The sequence below is a fragment of the Mesoplodon bidens genome (genome assembly GCF_964165515.1).
Source record: "Mesoplodon bidens genome assembly, chromosome: 2".
Classification (NCBI taxonomy): Eukaryota; Metazoa; Chordata; class Mammalia; order Artiodactyla; family Ziphiidae; genus Mesoplodon; species Mesoplodon bidens.
Window position 1 is genome coordinate 126,430,637 of NC_138177.1, and position 21,705 is coordinate 126,452,341.

Genomic DNA, 21,705 nt, shown 5'->3' on the forward strand with positions numbered 1-21,705 from the left:
GGAGTTACAGTGCAGATATCACCCTCTGTCAACCGAAGGAAAAAAAAAAAAGGAAGAGCTAATGCAATGCAATCCTGTTTGGACCATAAGACAGCTCAAATGACTTTGCTGAACTCTAATTCTGTTGGTAACCTGTAACTGAAAATAAATAATGTCTATATTTTCTTAAAATTTCCCCAGTTGGGGGTAAAATGTTTTTCTGTTAAAATAGAAAGTGAGAAACTATAAAATAATTATATTTTAGCATGATAATTCTTGAATATAAAACATAGTCATTTTCAAACACAGCAACCTTACTTGCCTCTGTTTTATGCATTGGAGTTTTTTTGTACTGTTTCACTTGATAAAAACGTTCCATGGGCTTCCCTGGTGGCGCATTGGTTAAGAATCCACCTGCCAATGCAGGGGACACGGGTTTGAGCCCTGTTCTGGGAAGGTCCCGCATGCCGCGCAGCAACTAAGCCCGTGCGCCACACCTACTGAAGCCCATACACTCTAGAGACCGTGCTCTCCAACAAGAGAAGCCACCGCAATGAGGAGCCCGTGCACCGCAACGAAGAGTAGCCCCTGATTGCCACAACTAGAGAAAGCTGTGCACAGCAATGAAGTCAAGTGGTTTCAAAAGAACACCAAAGAGGGCTTCCCTGGTGGCGCAGTGGTTGAGAATCTGCTTGCTTAATGCCGGGGACATGGGTTCGAGTCCTGGTTCTGGGAGGATCCCATATGCCGCAGAGCAACTAGGCCCGTGAGCCACAACCACTGAGCCTGCGCGTCTGGAGCTTGTGCTCCTCAACAAGAGAGGCCGCGATAGTGAGAGGCCCATGCACCGCGATGAAGAGTGGCCCCCACTTGCCACAACTAGAGAAAGCCCTGGCAGAGTAAACGAAGACCCAACACAGCAAAAATAAATAAATTAATTAATTAATAAAAGAACACCAAAGAAGTTTAAACACAAATGCTCTTACATATTTACTTTCAAAGAATTTATTTTAATCATAAATACATCCAATTTTAAGGATTCCATCTAAAAAAAAAACTTTGTGAAAATACGATTCATGAAGTAAATAATGGTCATAAACCACAGTTCTAGATAAAGTAGACCTGAATAAAAATAAAATATACAAGGTTTTGAACATTAAAAGGAATTTCATATTATAGCTTTATCAGTTGATAGTTAACTATCAGTTATCTGAGAGTTCCAAAGTACAACTATTCTTAAACCCTAAATCACTCCACAGATCCTCCAGATTTTCATAAAAGAATAAAATTTTACTTCATAACTAAGCTTCAATGTTTGAAAAATAAATTCTCTCCCCTCAAGCTAAAACTGAATTATTATTTATCTAAATTTCAATATGAATGTTATTTTTTCCAAGTGCCCCATGGTAGGGTAATAGCTATGCTAGGGAAATAGCAGGGCATAGTCCAAGTAATTTATTTGAGAAATTTATAAAATACATTTGAACTCAAAAAAAAAAAATCAAAATATATACACAAGTAGTACTGTATTAAACAGACCTGCATGCTGGCCAGGATAAAAGGGGGAAAAAACAAAAGCAAAAACAAAGAAGAGAACTAAGAGAACTCACAGTTGATATCCACTGCCTCTATTATCTTTGGTGCCAATCCACTTGAAGGCAGTTCTGTTATGGTAGGAAAACTCTTTTCAAGCATAAATGCTAAGAATGCTACCCAAGCCATAAGCAATGATCTGAAAAGAGTCAGAGTCCCTAACAGCATCACTGAGCCTTGATTATAGTTACATGATTTGTTTTAGCCAATGGAATGTGAATGGACATAAAATACACTATGTGTGAGCAGAAGCTTTCACTGAACTTGAGTGGGTCAGTTTGGACTCTTGTTCCTGTCCTCTACCAGGAAAACAACACATCCCAGATAAGGGTACTCCTTCAGCCTGGAGGCTGGAGTGAGAAGACTGGGTGAACAGAGCAATGCAAAGTTGGTGCTGTAAGTGAGAAATAAATGTTTGTGGTTGTAAGCCACTGAAATGTTTTGGGGTTTTTAGTTACCACTGCAAATACTAACTGGAAGAAGGGGTAAAATAATATTTTACTCAGTTAAGCCACAAATTGTTGTTTACTTGCAGCTGAACATATTCCTAAATAATATATCCATAATATGTACATAAATAAAAAGATTATCATTTTACTTACATATGCACTCTCTGGGCAGCAATTTACAATGTGTCTGAACTGACAGAACTTAGCATTAGAAAATTATACGTGTGAAGGCCTAAAGGAAAGGGACCACACAGGTGATAACTTGCAAATGTGTGTGGCCTTGCCCAGAGAAGTACGCAGCATGGATACCGGGGTAGTTACAGGGCTACAAGAGAATAGGAAATACTTGAGATGGGCTGCTTAAAACAAACTATACCAACAGTTAACAGCCTTCTGTTCATCTCAGGCAACCAAATGTAAAAGGACCAGAAGTAAATTGCTCTTTCCAAACTTTAAAGCGTAACAGAAACAGGTGGAAGAAATTAGTGTTCAAAAGGAATGGATACACATTCATGTTTTCTTTTCATGCCAGAGAATAATTAGAAGAAAAGCAAGAGAGCAATATCAAGCGAGTCACTCTAATGCATACTCAATTATCATTTATTTGAAAACTTTTTTTTTCTTAAAAAGAGGCTTTAATTATTTTCCCCACAAAAGTATTCACTACATTTCCAGTAATTTTATATAGGGATGTTTAGGTTTATAAACTGATGCTCTGATTCATGCTTCCTCAATATCTCAGTCAGTTATTCAGTTTCCTTAATATTAGTGTCGATGTTCTAGTTACGCTTGAATAGATTAGCTCCCTATCCAGGATTCTTCAGACAATAAATTGTACCTCCATGTGTCCAGTTGTTCCTGTCAGAAATCTTGAAATAATCATTGATACCATACTTATTATCTCTAGCCCTCTCCCACTATCAATTCAGCAAAGAATACAAGAAGTTCTACAAGGCATACTCACTTCTATCCACCTCTTTGCATTTCCATGACCAAAATCCTAGCACAAGATACCTTAATATCTTGCCCAACCTACTGTAAACATCTCCTAATTTAAAAATCCCTACTTCCTCTCTGACCTTCTGGTAATGCATTTTAAACAAAGCAACTCAAGTGATCACTTAAAAATATGAATCAGTTCACACCACTCTTGTGTTTAAAAATGCTTAATGACTTCACATAGGATGTAGAATAAAAATCTTATATTCTTAACTGGGTCAATAAATTCTGAAGTGATCTGGTTCATGCGTGTCTCATATTAATGCCAGTCTCTCCTTGCTCCCTAATATTCAGACACACCTCTTTCCAACTACACTGCCCTCCATTGCACCACCTTCTTCTGATTTAGAGTCTTTGCATACACCATTTGCCCAGCCTGTAATTCTCTTTCTCCCTCTCTTTGCTTGGCTAACTCCTATCATCTAAGATGTCTTACTTAAATATCAGTTCATCAGAGATGCTACTTCTCCTGCTCAGATCCCTATTACATTCACTCTCAGTACCTTGGTCTTTTCCTTCTTAGCTCTTATCATAACTTGAAGTTGTATATTCCTAGAGTGATTAGTTGTTTAATGTCTGCCTACCCCATTAGGCTATTAAGTGCCATGAAAACAGGGGTCACATGTGTAATCAGCCTTGTCTAGCACAGGGCATGGCACAGAGTAACAGCACAATAAATTTTCAGAATGGATGAATGAATAAATGCATGAACATGGATAAAAATGTATTAAACTGAGAAAATGTTGCAGATTCTAGTAGATTTGGTAGAGTTTTTTATCATAAGTATTGTCCCAACAAGCTACAGAATGAGAAAATATGTATCTCGCTGGTTTCTTCAATTTGTTCACAAATCAGAGGAGCTGCTTCTGTGTTGTACAAGAACAATGGCAGAGTTCTTAGAATTTAGGTGTATCAAAATATGTGTGAACACACAATTATAAACTGAGAAAGTCAAAGTGCTTCAAACATAAAAATTTCTCAACTAGATTGATCTTTGTATCTTTTAAATATAGCTTTTTAAATTACTAAAATTTTAATCACACAAAACAGAATACATTTTTTATACAGCAGGTTCTTATTAATTACCTATTTTATACATATTAGTGTATATATGTCAAACCCAACCCCCCAGTTCATCCCACCACCAGTCCCCACCCCTTGACAACTGCTTTCCCCCCCTTGGTGTCCATACGTTTGTTCTCTACGTCTGTGTCTATATTTCTGCCTTGCAAAATGGTTCATCTGTACCATTTTTCTACATTCCACATATATGCATTAATATACAATATTTGTTTTTCTCTTTCTGACTTACTTCACTCTGTATGCAGTCTCTAGGTCCATCCACGTCTCTACAAATGACCCAGTTTCATTCCTTTTTATGGCTGAGTAATATTCCATTGTATATATGTGCTACATCTTCTTCATCCATTCATCTCTCGATGGACATTTAGGTTGGTTCCATGTCCGGGCTATTGTAAATAGTGCTGCAGTGAACATTGGGGTGCATGTGTATTTTTGAATGACAGTCTTCTCTGGGTATATGCCCAGTGGTGGGACTGCTGGGTCATATGGTAATTCTATTCTTAGTTTTTTAAGAAACCTCCATATGGTTCTCCATAATGGCTGTATCAATTTACATTCCCACCAACAGAGCAAGAGGGTTCCCTTTTCTCCACACCCTGTCCACCATTTGTTGTTTGTAGATTTTCTGATAATGGCCATTCTGACTGGTGTGAGGTGATGCCTCATTGTAGTTGTGATTTGCATTTCTCTAATAATTAGTGATGTTGAGCATCTTTTCATGTGCCTCTTGGCCATCTGTATGTCTTCTCTGGAGAGATGTCTATTTAGGGCTTCTGCCCATTTTTTGATTGGGTTGTCTGTTTTGTTAATATTGAGCTGCATGAGCTGTTTATATATTTTGGAGATTAATCCTTTGTACATTGATTCATTTGCAAATATTTTCTCCAATTCTCAGGGATGTCTTTTCATCTTGTTTATAGTTTCCTTTGCTGTGCAAAAGTTTTTAAGTTTCATTAGGTCCCATTTGATTATTTTTGTTTTTATTTCCATTACTCTATGAGGTAAGTCAAAAAGGATCTTGCTGTGATTTATGTCAAAGAGTTTTCTTCCTGTGTTTTCCTCTAAGAGTTTTATAGTATCCGGTCTTACATTTAGATCTTTAATCCATTTGGAATTTATTTTTGTGTATGGTGTTAGGGAGTGTTCTAATTTCACTCTTTTACATGTAGCTGTCCAGTTTTCCCAGCACCACTTATTGAAGAGACTGTCTTTTCTCCATTGTATATCCTTGCCTCCTTTGTCATAGATTAGTTGACCATAGGTGCATGGGTTTATCTCTGGACTCTCTTTCCTGTTCCATTGATCTATATTTCTGTTTTGGTGCCAGTACCATAGTGTCTTGATAACTGTAGCTTTGTAGTATACTCTGAAGTCAGGGAGTCTGATTCCTCCAGCTCCGTTTCTTTACCCTCAAGATTGCTTTGGCTATTCAGGGTCATTTTTGTCTCCAAGCAAATTTTAAGATTTTTTTTTCTAGTTCTGTAAAAAATGCCATTGGTAATTTGATAAGGAGTGCATTGAATCTGTAGATTGCTTTGTGTAGTATAGTCATTTTAACAATATTGATTCTTCCAATCCAAGATCATGTTATATCTCTCTATTTGTGTCATCTTTGATTTCTTTCATCAGTGTCTTATACTTTTCTGAGTACAGGTCTTTTACCTACTTAGGTGGGTTTATTCCTAGTTATTTTATGATTTTTGTTGCAATGGTGAATGGGATTGTTTCCTTAATTTCTCTTTCTGATCTTTTGTTGTTAGTGTATAGGAATGTAAGAGATTTCTGTGCATTAATTTTGTATCCTGCAACTTTCCAAATTCATTGATTAGCTCTAGTAGTTCTCTGGTAGCATCTTTAGGATTCTCTACGTATAGTATCATGTCATCTGCAAACAGTGACAGTTTTATTTCTTTTCCCAATTGTATTCCTTTTATTTCTTCTTCTTCTCTGATTGCTGTGGCTAGGACTTCCAAAACTATGCTGAATGATGGTGGCAAGAGTGGATGTCCTTGTCTTCTTCCTGATCTTAGAGGAAATGCTTTCAGTTTTTCACCATTGAGAATGATGTTTGCTATGGGTTTGTCATATATGACCTTTATTATGTTGAGGTAGGTTCCCTCTATGCCCACTTTCTGGAGAGTTTTTATCATAAATGGATGTTGAATTTTGTCAAAAGCTTTTTCTGCATCGATTGAGATGATCATATGGTTTTTATTCTTCAATTTGTTAATATGGTCTATCACATTGATTGATTTGTGTATATTGAAGAATCCTTGCATCCCTGGGATAAATCCCACTTGAGCATGGTGTATGATCCTTTTAATGTGTTATTGGATTCTGTTTGCTAGTATTTTGTTGAGGTTTTTTGCATCCATATTCATCAGTGATATTGGTCTATAATTTTCTTTTTTACAGAAATATAGATTAATGGAAGAAGATAGAAAGCCCAGGGTGATGGTGGCCTAGTAGAATGAGTTTGGGAGTGTTCCTTCCTCTGCAATTTTTTGGAAGAGTTTGAGAAGGATGGGCGTTAGCTCTTCTCTAAATGTTTGATAGAAGCCATCTGGTGCTGGACTTTTGTGAAGTTGGAAGATTTTTAATCACAGTTTCAATTTCATCACTTGTGATCGGTCTGTTCATAGTTTCCATTTCTTCCTGCTTCAGTCTTGGAAGGTTATATCTTTCTAAGAGTTTGTCCATTTCTTCCAGGTTGTCCATTTTATTGGCATAGAGTTGCTTGAAGTAGTCTCTTATGATGCTTTGTATTTCTGCAGTGTCCATTGTAACTTCTCCTTTTTCATTTCTAATTTTATTGATTTGAGTCCTCTCCCTCATTTTTCTTGATGAGTCTGGCTAAAGGTTTATCAATTTTGTTTATGTTCTCAAAGAACCAGCTTTTAGTTTTATTGATCTTTGCTATTGTTTTCTTCATTTCTATTTCATTTATTTCTGCTCTGGTTTTTATGATTTCTTTCCTTCTACTAACTTTGTGTTTTGTTTGTTTTCCTTTCTCTAGTTCCTTTAGGTGTAAAGTTAAATTTTTCTTATTTCTTGAGGTAGTATTGTATTGCTATAAACTTCCCTCTTAGAACTGCTTTTGCTGTATCCCATAGGTTTTGGATCATCATGTTTTCATTGTCATTTGTCTCTAGGTATTTGTTGATTTCATTTTTGATTTCTTCAGTGATCTCTTGGGTATTTAGTAATTATTCTTTAGCCTCCATGTGTTTTTTACATTTTTCCCCTGTAATTGATTTCTAATTTCATAGCATTGTGGTTGGGAAAGATGCTTTATATGATTTCAATTTTCTTAAATTTACCGAGGCTTGATTTGTGACCCAAGATATGATCTATCCTGGAGAATCTTCTGTGTACCCTTGAGAAGGAAGTGTAATCTGCTGTTTTTGGATGGAATGTCCTATATATCAATTAAATGTCTGGTCTATTGTGTCATTTAAAGCTTGTGTTTCCTTATTAATTTTCTGTTTGGATGATCTGTCCATTGGTGTAAGTGAGGTGTTAAAGTCCCCCAGTATTATTGTGTTACTGTCAATTTCCTCTTTTATAGCTGTTAGCATTTGCTCTATGTATTGGGGTACTTCTATGTTAGGTGCATATATATTTATAATTGTTATATCTTCTTCTTGGATTGATCCGTTGATCATTATGTAGTGTCCTTCCTTGTCTCTTGTAACTGTCTTATTTTAAAGTCTTTTATCTGATATGAGTATTGCTACCTCAGTTTTCTTTTGATTTTCATTTGCATGAAATCTCTTTTTCCATCCCCTCACTTTCAGTCTGTATGTGTCCCTAGGGCTGAAGTGGGTCTCTTGTAGACAGAATATAAATGGGAATTGAATACAATTTTATATTAAAATGTAAACTAGAGGCATGTCCATAAAACAGCCCTATAATTGTGACACCATAAACTGGACATCAGGATTCTTTCAATAGAATTTCACTCAGTGAATTTGAAAGGAAGGAAAGTCTAGGTTATCTTGAGTAACAAACACTGTCCCAAATCTTAACGCAGCAATGCATTCACTCTTGCTCATGTTACATGTTGAAAGGGGTGACTTTATTTAGTGTAATTGTTAATGGGCCAGGCTAATGGAGGCCCCATTATGACAAATGTGTCTGTAATTGCTGTATCAGGTGAAGAGCAAATAGTGCACTAGGTCATAAATACTTGTACTCAAAAGACATACTCCTCACTTTTAGCTCCTATTGCATTGGCCAAATTAAGTCACATGTCAGCCTAACTGCAAAGAGGGACTGGGGACTTAAATCCTATGATGTTCTCAAAAAGGAAAGAGAGGAAAATCCAGAGGAACCACACTAAATGCTGCAAGAGTCAGAGACATTCAGAGGCATAAATGAAACAATTCATTCACACAACATGCGTTTTTTCTGCACTATGCTGTGAACTAGTATGCTAGGAATAAAAATCAAGTGAGCCACTATACATGTGCTAGTTTTGGAGACAGCCACTTAATCAATTATTTAAGGATGCTAAGAATGATACATATTCACATTTTGAAGAATCCCCAAAAGACCAACTTACAGTGATCTTGGGTGATCACACAAATCACACAGTTTAAAGCTTTGATCTTTTAAAAAATGTAATCAAATCACTCTAAAGTTTCATTAAAGTGTATTAATAGTTATATATATTTCATTTAACTAAGCAGTCTAAAAAGAATGTACCAACTTAACAGTGATCTTTACTCAGCTTAAGGGTAAATTTCTCACATGTCTCAGAACGAGAAGAGAGTGTAAAACCTTTCAAGTAACATCATAGGGTTTTTTGTTGCCTTCCTTCTCAGTGTAAATACTGGAAGCTATTATATTACTTTTTATAATATGAGCCCATCAGACTATAATTCTTAACTCTCAGTAAATGTCCTAAAATGCCCTACTTTTATACCAAAAAATATATTTTATCCATTGTTAAACAAAAATATTAAAAACATTAAGTGACATTTAAGACAAGAAAATATTCATCCATATTCCCAGAATCCAAATTCAATTTTCTTTTTTCTGCATTCCTATCTTTCACACATTATCATACAAAGAAATTCTACTTGGAAAAAGGAGAAGAAGATTAAGAATATATCCCATTCTAAAAATCGTGGATAACTTTACACATGCAAAGAAGACATGTACTCTTGAGCTTTGGGGCTGTCCTTGTCACATGCAGAGCCAAAAGGGGTGACAAGTGCATCCCCAAGACTGTGTGCAAAGAGACTGATGTTATTCCACTAGCAGTCACTATTACACCATGTATTCACAGCTGAATTTATGCTAATTAACAAAGAGTAGAGAAGATATATACCTTGCCAACTGTTCCAGGAGACAAGGGCCCCTGACCTGGCTCAGAGGGTGTATTTAGGATAAGATGCATAGAGAATGCACCTAGGACTAAGAGCTTGACATATATACAATTATATTTAGGAAAGGCAGACATTAAACACTGTTTGTACAAACCATGCTCTAACTTTTTACTCACCAGCACATTTTAGACTTTAAGATAAATGCATTCTCAATTACCCATCTTCCTAGTTTTTCCAATATATTTTCGTAAATGAGCATGTACCCCATCTGTTAATTCATATATTTATTAACTATTAATAACTATATTTAGTAACTATATTAATAACTATATTTACTAATAAACCTTATTTTCTTCATAATTGTTATATAGAAAATAGATATACGTTGCAGTTCTAGTAGTTTCTGTACCAAAGTACAAAGAATACATCACCTTTGCACCTCTCCCCTTGTTCATATCCCACTTTGGTATCCACTATGTTTGAGTTTCAGCAGCTTGCTTTTATTCTGCAGGAAGGAAACCTTAGTTAGGTCGAGATAGAAAAAGCAAGCAAGCAAGAAAATAAGCAAGCTAGCAAGCAAGGGAGCAAATACAAAAGATCCCTTACTCCTTGTAGTACCTGTCTAAATAATGTCTCTTTAAATAGCATTAGATAATTTGAAAGACAAAACAAGCATTATTATGGAGGTAATTCAAACCCTGGGCCGGTAAAAGTTGACATTTTGTCTTACCTTTAACACCTAGTCTTAGGACATTCAGATTTTGTCATGTAAAATGGTGTGTGGGATTATATTCACAGATACTGAAATATGTTCCATTCTATAACACCCACGAGTCCCAGAACAGTACACTGAAAGCTGGCATGAATAAGAACCATTCCACAAATGAAAAGCAGAGCTAACGTTCTGATATGTAATGAACTAATTTAGTCACTATATTTTTTTCTTCAATTTTAAACATTATTGCTACACTAAGAAGTTTTCATTTGTCCATTAAAAATGGTTATGAGATGTGGCTATGCAGGTAGTCTTGTTAAGTAAAATTTTGTTTGTAGATATTTCTGTATGCCATTATTTATAAGCCAAATACATATTTTAAGAGATGTACATCATCATTTCAAAAATGTTTTATAATTGTTGCTAATATGTTTTGGTAGTAGGTTAGAAAACATCTCGTCTTAAGTTTCCCAGTAACTGAAGATTCTAGATAAAATGTGTTCAGAATTTTAGCATTAGAGAAAACATTAAATGAGAAATATTTGTTTCAATTTGTCTCATGAAAGAACAGAGAATTCCCTTCTTTAAAGTCATAACAGTCATAACATAACAGATAAGTAAGTAGATATTTAGCAGTAAGAGGGAATTTATTATTTCAAAGGACCCTTCAAAATATAACTTTGTAATGCAAAACAAATGAACAGAAATGAGTATATTTTTTAAAATTTCAACTATATCATATTTTATTTTCCTGATTAAAATGTTTTCCTAATCAATATTCAAGGCAATATTTTATAGAAAGGCCTAACCTAACTTTAAATAATTCTTGTTTTCTGGTAAGAAAAATCATTGATTATCCTTAATGAAATTAGCAAATTTAGAAGAAAATTCATTTATTTAAAAGGAATTGAACTTTCCTCCATCATCTAATATTTAGTTGGCATTATTCTAAATAGATCAATAATTTAAAAGAACATTTTAATTTTCATTAAAAAGGCTGTAGTATCCAAACTTAGAATACTTTAATATTAGTGAAATGAATTCCATATTTCTTAAATAATGGTACATTTTTTAAAATAGAATACTTAACAGATGGTAAATTTATAGAATTAAACTGCCTAGATAGTCAAATCAAAGTGGAAAGATAAGGCAATTGTCCAAAAAACTTAGGCTAAATAAAAACTCAGGCCAAAATTCAAGCCAAAAATGAAATGAGAAAGAAATGTATTTTGGGTGCGTCATCTTGTTGGCTGACTTCATGAAGTGAATTTAGTAGACTAAGGTTTCCATCCTTATTTCCCTTTGCTAAGGTGTAAAATTTCCAGTAGTTCCAAGGGTGTGGTTTTAGTGGCCGAGGTTGGAAGCCAAGAGATCTGGTTCTATTTATGTTTCTCTCACTAACAGATGTGTGACCTTGTACAAGAAAGCACACTTATCTGGGCTTAGTTTCCTCTTTTGTAAAATAAGACCCTCTAAAGTCTTTTCCCTCTCTGAAATGTTATGAACTCATGAAATAGTAAGATGACAGCTATGTGAGAGTATGTATTTTAAAACAGAGCAATTACAGCTGTATGTGTATGTGTGTGGTATGCTCAATGTTCAACAATATGGTATTACCCTAAGGATATTGCTAATATTTAACAATCACTCGAAGTTTAAATAGGTATTTGATTTAATTATAATAGCTTTTATAATTGTCTTAAGAAATTAATCACACTTGAAGTAGGGAAGAAAATTTTTTTCATGTCTTGAGTTACACCAACTCAGAATAACACCGGAATAAATATTCAATGTGATGTCAGTGCTAAGAATATGTATTCGGAGGTACATCTCCATTCTAATGACTCTGTAAGATGCCTACTCATGGTAAGAACTGAAATGGTGAATGCATTAGATGCAGAAAACCTAACCAGTTAATATTCAAGAAGTCTAATTATTTGCACTTTTATTTTAGTTACACCATTTGTGTCACATTAATTCTTCAAATTCAGCTGACACATTTTAGCTTTGTATCCATTACTCACCTTTTTAGTACAGCAAAGGTCTTCATAACATTTAGGCACTATCTCAGTAAGGTTCATTTCTTGCCTTTCCTTCCATTATCAAATAATTTGATAATGCAGACAGCCATCTATAAAATATTTTGCCACTACACAAACCTATATTTATCTCTTTTAGTATAATAATAGCATAAAAGCCTGTAATTTTTTTCTTGGGGAATTAAATCAAATGCTCTCTTAGACTCTTTTTCCCATCTTTTCCTCTGCTAGCTCTATATACCACCTCCTTCTCTTTCTCCCTGTGAAAATCTCATAATGATAGTACTTACACTATCAGTATTTTTCTTTTCAGGTCACCTACCTCTTTTGTATAACTGAAACCTACAGAGTCTCACTTGTTCTCATACTATTTTACCTCTTGAAGAGCACAAAATTTAATTCTGTCCATCTGAACATACACACACACCACACACACACTTCCACATATATCCTGCTATTCTCTTGCTCTTAGCAAATTTGTTATGCTACCACCTTGGGCCTGGGATAACCATCACCTGAGGCTAAACATGCTCTCAACTTACTGAACTTCATGTAGAGTAAAAGTTCCCTGGCACAACTGAAGAAACTGCATCTTTAAGAAGCCAGTAAATGAAGTATTTAAACAATGTTAAGCATCTACGCTAGTGTTAAAATATTTAAATAGATCATGTCAATGCTAATATAAATTTCAGTACTTCATCTCTGGTAACTACTGTTGCTTTCATGTTTATTAAAGTGAAATAATATTTTTCTACAGAGATTTTAAGTAATTTATCAAGCAGTGAACAGTACAGTGAAAGTGAGTATATGCAGGAAATCCTTTGGGTTATTAAATTTATTTAATAATTTTTCCATGTGTCATTGAATGACAAATGATAATTTTTCTTTTATGGTTAATAATTTACATAGCATATGTGATAACTCTCCAGAGGTTTATATATCGAATCACAATTTCAAAGTAGATATTACAGCTATTGACTCAAAATTGCTTTATTGAAAACTTCCTTAATGTACTTTTATATGACAGATTCTAATAGTCTATTAAATGTTTCTGTCATGAATTAATTATGCCAGGAATATAAGCAGCAGTATCTTCTGTACCAATATTAAATGGTGGTCACAAAAGCAATATGGTGCATTATTGCCAAATAGGTCGATCACTTTGAAAAGTTGTTTCAAAATATTAAGTTTTTTTTATTCATTAGGAAATAATTCAATGATCTACAGATTTCTGTCATCTAACAAGCAACAATTTTTGCCTATGAAGGAGAAGGCATAGTATGGAGAAAATGGTACAGGAGCCAAATCTGGGTTTAAATCATCACCTTGTAGCTATGTGACATGGACGTATCACTTCTGTCTTTGAATCTAAATTTTCTAATCTTTCAAATGGTGAGAATAATGCTTCTTAAAGGATTATTTTGAAATAAGGCACCTGACTCATGGTAGGTCTTTAGGAGCTGGTAGTTGTTACTATAATTATACACTATGGTAAGAGAAGCCAGATGACAAGGGATGGTTCCTGACTACAAAAGCTCAAGAATTTTAAGCATATCACTTAATTCCAAGATAGGAAATAAACATATTTAACTATTTAAATGGATACCTTAAAAACATACTATGCCATCACTACATATAACCACACACACACACACACACACACACACACACACATTACTATAGAAAACTTCATTTGTACCAAAAAGTTTATGTTGCACTCTTCTAAAATGTACCATTTTGTCTTATTATTTGCTATGTACTAGAATTATAAATTAGCAACTATTACTACTTCTATTTTACAGCATTAAAAGAGGCTGGTTTGTAGTTCCAGGATCACATGTTAATTCTGGGAGTACCTATGGTTTTCTTAATCCTCTTTCACTACCTCAGGATAATTCACTAGAGTATTTTCTATAAAAACATGGATATTTCTAATGATTCAAACCCTAATCACAAAACCTGGCTAAAAACTTCATAAAGGAAAAATATTACTGTTTTGTGGCCATCATTTTTCAAACATTGTTGATTTATAGTACCACTTTAAAATTTGAGTTTTCATTGACAATTCATGAATCAGTATTTTAACATACATACCAAACCTACCATCTAGGCATCTCTTTTCTGATTTTGTGGTTCCTCAGAGTAGAATTTAATAGCTACACTATATGGTCAAATTGCTATTTTAATCTTAAAATTCCAATTTTTAATCCTGAGACATTAAAAACCCTCCACTGAATACTGATGTAGTAAACGGCTTCAAAGTAAAAATGTCAAGGTTCTCAGAAGATCCTAGAATCATCTTCAGTATGTCCTTCCTTGAAGATATGAATTACTTAATGGTCATTTGGCTTGGCACAAACTAAAGGTCTGTTCTGTGTCACAGATGTGAATTAACGTTTCCCACAAAGCCATCTTGCCAATTCACGTGACTGACTAGACCCAGCCAAAAAAGAATATGGATGATACTCTACAAAGCAGCCATTCTTACTGGAGAGACCAAAGTACTCCAAGTAATGTCTTTCATTGGTTATGTGGTTGTTATAATTATTATACTCAATGAATAGCATATATTCTCTAAATGAAGAATTTTCCAAAAATTATGAAATAATTTATGTGAAGGAAAAAGAATAGAATATAGATCCAGAAATAACTCAGGTGGTAATTTATCAATAGTTGGTTACTCTTTGTGCACTCTGTTAATTTGGATATGAAATGAAATTATAATATCATGGAATGAGGGATCCATCCTTATACTGGGGCAACAGTCATCAGAAGATAAAATTATAGTAAAAATAGGTGTAATTTTGATACATCAATGAAAACATAACTTATCTTCAAATTTTCAACTGTCTTATTTATTTTTTCAACTATTTTTAAAAGGTGGACATTTTAAGTCATAATTAAAGACACTAGGTTTTTATATCAAGTATTACCATGTACTATGAACTGCAAATGAGAGAGATCTAAGAAATACCCCTGAGAATTAACACCATGTGGATAATACAGTCATTTAATGATTTCATAATTGATAAAAATTCATAGTGATATTAATCTATATCTTTGCAATTTTTTAAATCAAAAGCACACAAAAATACAGATGCACAAAAGCACTTTAAGCTATGTTCTATATTTTATAGAGGAAGCAGAGAAATTAAAAGCTTACAAACAAAAGTGGAATGAGATTTTAACTAAGAAATTTTAATGCCAGACTAAAGCAGCACTAAAATTCGGAATAAAACATGGCTACTGTAACTGAAGCAGGTTTATTTCTTTAAGAAGTGCTTTCTAATTCTGAAGCTGCATATGTGCAGGCACACGTGATGGGGAATGTAAGGGTTGCCATGGTAAGTACACATATTTTCTTGGGCAGTCAAGTATTTTTAAAACTGTATAAAGAACTCTCACTTCATAATATGTCATGGAAATTGACTCTGCTTTCCTTACCAACACATACTAGTATGATGCAATGCAGCACAGGACAGAAATAGCCCACATTTCTAAAAACTTCAACCCATTAAGATCGCTTATAAAACATGGAGTGAAAATGAAATAAGAAATCTCCAAGTCAGGGAACTAATTAAATGGTGGGTCTAGAACAAGTTCTACCTCCATTAAATTAATAAACAATCACACCCCAGGACATTCCACATGCCTGATACACTCCTCGGGAGTCCAAAACGCAAAGAGCGCTAAACACCACCCTCAATATACTTTAGTCATATGACTTACTTTTAAGGAAAATTAAAATCATTCCTACAGCCCTACTTTCTCATTCTTTCCCGGTGCGATCAATGGTTTCCAAGAAGCAAGGATGTGACTCTGCTCTACTGTCTTTTGCACAAAATCTCGTGGTGTTTCTCTTAAGAGTCTGTGAAGTCAGTTCAAGACGCCTGGATGGAGGCGTGACACTTGGACTGGGGAGGTGGCAGAATCTGTTGAGAAACGCAGCAGGTTCTGAGGCGCTAGAGAACCCACGTGTGCAGGGGCTGGAGAACTTTTCCGCCACGTCTCCCGGAAGGAATGCCTCACTTTTAAATAGGGGGCTAGCTGGGACGAGGGGCGGGGGTGGGTGGAAGGTGGGCAGTAAAAGAGGAGAGGTGGGCGGCAGAGCAGAAGGTTCAAACCCTTCACAGGTATCTACTCGTGCTTCTCCACATTCTATTCTCGCCCCCTTCAACTTTATTATTTTTCCCCCTTAAAGGAGGACTTAAGCCACACGGATGCCGAGCATCTCATAGGCTCAGCCTGGAACAAAGAAAATCGAGTTCCTAATACTGTATCGCTCCTGTTGGAGATCACGTGTCCTGCTTTCACTGGAATGCACTCTTCTCGCCCACGCTATAAAATGTCTACTGTGCTTAGAAATTTTACCCAGGTTAAAATATGCTCACATACAAATTGCTTTTCATCTACCAAGAGAACCACATTTCAATGTAAACAGGTACACATCTTTACGTGGTGACCCAGTTACCATTGCAGGTAAATTCGAAAGTGTATTGGGAAAGTAATGGAAAAGAGCAGGTGGAGGACCTTTTATGTCTCACTGAGCGTAACCCCCCTATCCCCCTTACACACACCTTTTCTAATTTCTTTTAAAGGACAACTTCGAAAGGAACGTGGGAGTCGTGGGAGTCTCAGATGCTTCCTTCCTGAAGCCGATTCCCGGGAGTTGTGAAAGTGACCCTTCCCTTCTCTGCCTGGCGCTGTGCCCTCTCGCCCAGCCCGCTCGCTTTGTGACTTGATGGGGAGGAGACAGCGAGGGAGAGGGCGGAGGCGGGTCCTTTATGCAGCCCTGATGGGCAAGAAGTAGTATAATGAAGCAATTCTGCAGCCATCTCCGTTATTATTAAGTCACACTCTTTTTAAAGGCATTCTGTACAAGCCGCATTCCCTCACCCCCATTCTTGACTCTGCAAACTGTAAGGCAGGACACCCTGTGGCAGCCAATTGAGTTGTTCGTGAGCTAAGGTGCTGTGGTTATCGTCATGTTAATGTGCTTCCCTCCCTCTTTCCACGTCGGATCTGAAACTAGTCCTGCATCCTTAATGACTCTAAGAGGAGGATGCAAGAGGCTGAAGGGGGCTGAGCACTGAGATTGGGAATAGATCTGGCTCACCAGCTTCACCGTGCAGCACAAAGAAGATGTGTGGGCAGGAGTTGTCTAGCTTAGGGGGAAGGAGACATCGCTTTCCCTGACTCCCAGGGAGAAAGCTTTCGCTCCATCGCTCCCCCAGTTCCTTTCGGTCTTCCAGTCTCTCATACTCCTTCTTTCCCTTCATCCCCTCCCCAAAACCCCACCCGTTCCCTTCAATCCCCAAAGGCATAAAGATTTTCTAATTGTATTTTTCAAACAAATAGACATCAAACAGGAAAACTACAGCTTCTAAGATAAAGGGACAAACGCGACCTGCCACAAGTGTGTGTGTGTGTGTGTGTGTGTGTGTGTGTGAGAGAGAGAGAGAGAGAGAGAGAGAGAGAGAGAGAGAGAGAGAGAGGGAGAATATCAAACGAGCGCTTCATCCTTCAGACATCTCCAGGAAAAAACTGACTGGAGATACCCAAGATAATAAAGAACTAAGATCAATCTCAGCTCAACCAACGGTCCCAGCACCAGCACCCCAATCTAGCTCTTTACCTTTCCTTTTTGCAGTATGTAGCCCTTTAAGCTCACCCTCCAGCCCAGGCCGCTCAGCGCTCCCCTGCACCCGCACAGCTAGCACCCCATTCTAAATGCCCCGCAACCTACCACCTCCCCGCCGCCTCCGCGGGCAACCGCGCAAGCAGCTCCCAGAGGGCGCTGAAGGCTCCGGTCCTCCCACCCCCGCCCCCGTCGGCCACCCGGGTCCCACACCTCGGGCGCTGTGGCTGTCGTGGCGAGGCCCCCGCAACCCCCTTGCCCACGGAGCAATAGTGTCCTACTCACATCGCCGGCGGGAGAAACTGCCCATGAGGTTCCGGAGAGAGTGAATCGTGCAGCTGCCAAGGGTTATTCCTTTAAGTGTTCGGGGGTCCGCAGTGGAGTGGGCACGAGGGTCCTCGGAGGAGAGGAGGGGTGAAGGAGGAGAAGAGGAGAAAGAGGGGATTCCAGGCAGGTGCCACGTTAGACCATGATGCTCGTGCCCTTCAGGTGGACACCTGGAGAGGTTCCGGCGGGAAGCAGCCGAGGGGAAGCCCGAAGCGCTGGCGGGGGAGGCAGGAGCGCATCCACTGCCCAGCTTCCGCCTGCCCTGCGCGCCTCGCTAGCGACCGCAGCAGAAGAGGCAGCGGCGGTGGCGGAGGCGCAGCTCCCTCCCCACCCCCAGAAGGCTCCACAGACAATGAATCCTGGGCGGAGAAGATCCGAGCAGAAAAGGCGAATCTTGCACCCAACTCCGTAACACCCCCTGCCCGCTACCGCGCCTCTCCTGGGCGAGGATCCCCGGGGACCGGGGCGCAGCGGGCGGTTCGGAGGGGCAGTGCGCTCCCGCGGCTGCAGGCGGCGGCCGAGTGGGCGGTTGCAGGTCCCTCCAGCGAGAACCCGCTGCCCAGGGGCTGAGTGTCCGTGGCTTCGAGCCCAGGGTTCGCCCGGAGTGGGGTCCTCCTCGGTGCAGTGGCTCGGTGAACAGGTGCCAGGATTGGCAGGCGAGGAGGCGCTGCTCCTGGCTCTTGGCTGTGTCTCCGTGCTCTCCCCGCCCCCTCTCTTTTTTCCCACCCCCTTTTCCGACGACACCAGATGCAGCTGCTTCAAAGTGTAAAAAATGTCAAGGAGATTTTCCAGCAATAGGGGAGGGGGTGACCACATTCACAGACCTCGGCCTCTTTTTGAGATACTCGCCTGCCCCTCTGACCTCCACTCGGGCTTCCCCAAATTGTGAGAAGAAAAATCCCAGTCCGGCGGAGAACTGAAATGGTCGCCTTCTCCCGGCTCCGGCACAGGCTGTTGTTAGAGAACGGGACAACAGGCCGAGCTCTCTCGGTTCTTTCAGTCGCCCGCCGTGCGCCAGGCAGGTGCCCGAGGCACGGCGCCGGGCAGCGCTGGGCCGCCGGTTCCTCCCGTTGCCGGACCGGCCCGTGGCGCTCGGGCGGCGCGGCGTCCTGCAGCGCGGGCGACTCCGCCGCACCAGCGCCCCCGGGCCTCTGCGCCTTCCAGAGCGCCCCTGCACCCGCACCGGCTCGGTGACGCTGCGCTCGTGGCTCCGCAGGCTGCCGCTCCTGCTATCTCAGCAAAGAGGCGGCCGGGAGCGCCTCCTCGGGGTTTCCTCCCCCTCCCGCCTTTCCCGCTGCAGGTTGTTGGCTGACAAGGAGAAAAGTCTCTGCTAGCGGGTCGGTCGTTTCACGTCAGTCAAGGCAATGACCTTTGTGCCTGCTCTCACGTTCCCTTCTCTTTCTGGGGCCGGGGTTGCTGCCCTGGGAGTGCGCAAAATGAGAAGGGGTTTTCTAACGATCCTTCACGTTTTCACTGCCACGCCTCCTGCCATGAACACACACTCTCACACTTACACACACTCATCTGCTCCCTCACGTAAAAGCACACACAGACACTTTATTATCTCACACTTGTCTTTAAACTCTCATAAGCAGCAATATGTTAAGACATATTGACGAAGCTGGTACTATATTTAGACTTCTCGTTTATTCTCTAAACCCATTGGGTCAATTCTCTCTTTAAAATAAGATTTATTATCCTGGAATCACTTTTTTTTTCTTTTCCTGGAATATAGGCTATAGGCTTTTTGTTTCCTCATTATAAGACAGAAAGGATTTCCCTTTAGTTCTCTACATCTCTAATACAGTCAGATGTCATGGTATTCATTTGCCACTCTGGGGTGGATGCAAACTCACAGTTTACTAAAAAGAAAATGCATTTGCTCATATTCTTGGATTTGCAATGCTAAAATCTTCAAGGTCAAAAATCATCTTTTCTGGCTGCTAAGGATTGTCTAGGAAGAGACTTTGGAGATTGACACCTAATCTGCAGAGTACCAAGAATGATTATTTTCCACTTTACCTGGGCCATGAAAGTGGGCTGACTTTTAAGGATAACTTCCCAGTATATCATATTATTTGCATGTAAAAGGAAAGAGGAATGAGAGCATATTTTGAAAATCCAGATCATTTTAAAAGTGTATTATAAAACACCACTGAGAAAGGGTTCTGAAACGGCAAGGAGATGAAAAAAAAATTTTTTAAGGACAAATTTTGAATTGACCTCTGTGGAGCTCTATTTTATTCACCCATGGTTTTGTCCTTGTAAACATTTGCCACATCTTAGTATCTCAGCTGGATGGAGTGATATGAAAAATTTTAGGTACTGATTGAAAATCTAAAAAAGGCATAACCTCACACAACAGTTATACAATTGCAGCAATCCTTTACAGGCCTCCAGTTCTTTTGGATACAGTTTACACAGAACTTTCACATATATTCTTTTATTTAATCCTTTCTTAAAACTATTTGGTGGGTAACGTTTTCCACACTTATAGGAAGGGCACAAGGCTCATCTCAGAAACGTACCCAATTGCCCTGTACTTGAACTCAGAATTTCTTATTTTAACTCCAGGATTCATTCCCTTTTACCAAAATATTTGACAAAAAAAAAATTGTATGTAAAATCACAGCCAATTATGAGGAATCTGCAGATCATTGCAAACAGGTAACATACCTACCAATGAACTTACATCTCAGGTGTTCAGTGGAACTTTCCTAAATGAAAACAAAATTGTTCCCTTCTAATGGGGAAAAAGATTTTATTGGAACCCCAAATTAAAAATTGATGATGCCCCTGTAATATATTTCAAACCATACACCCTCCTTTCCTCTTCGTCATATCCTAGAACCTTGATTTCAGACTATAGAGGTTCAAATGGATAAAAGATTTTAAATATGTGCAGGTGTGATGCAGTGCCTATGGGTTTTTAACAAACATGATTTTAGCATGAAAAAAATAAGAAGGAAGTATTCTCTGTAGAATGGACTTTGGATACAATGGCCCAAATTTTTTTCTAAGGTTTATGAATCTTGAACAAATTTTGGCCACCTTCGCTATTTAAACAATGAAGCATACTGAAGAGATTTCAGTGGTTTCATAGAATTAAGGAACTATTGAAATGCAAATGCAGATGCTGTATTTGAACTCCAAGTTGCCCTCTCATCAACCCTCTGGAAATGCAGATGACTGCCTGTAAATTGGAGAAAGATGAATGCAGAATATCCTTAGGCTGTCACTCAAGCAGAGGTCCAACACCAAAAACAGTAACAACTCAAAATTAGGTCAAGGCAGTTTTAACAGATTAGCTGTTCAGATTACACCTAAGAATGGCTAGACATTGAATCCATAAAATTTTGCAAACTGTTAATCAATTCCTTTGACTCACACTACTAAAATTTTTGAAAGGATAAGCTGTTTCCAGGATAAGCAGGACTAACCCTATTTGAAAATAAAAGACATATGGTGATATTCACGATCAGGCGCCAACTATCTTTCTAATATTTTTCTTTGGAGGCCTGGTATGTCACACTTGTCTTAAAAAGATTTC

General features: G+C 38.3%; 1 protein-coding gene across 2 annotated transcripts in view; it reads right to left on the reverse strand.

The window, feature by feature from the left end:
- LRRC7 (leucine rich repeat containing 7) overlaps nt 1-18,476 on the reverse strand; it is a gene marked incomplete at its 3' end in the record, with an annotated part of 507,551 nt that extends 489,075 nt beyond the window's left edge. For both annotated transcript variants that reach the window (XM_081225604.1, XM_081225603.1), the window contains exon 1: nt 18,114-18,476. In XM_081225604.1, the coding sequence (XP_081081730.1) occupies nt 18,114-18,115 (2 nt within the window). In that variant the 5' untranslated portion in view covers nt 18,116-18,476. The remainder of the gene's footprint in view (nt 1-18,113) is intronic.
- Between the last annotated feature and the right edge of the window lie 3,229 nt (nt 18,477-21,705).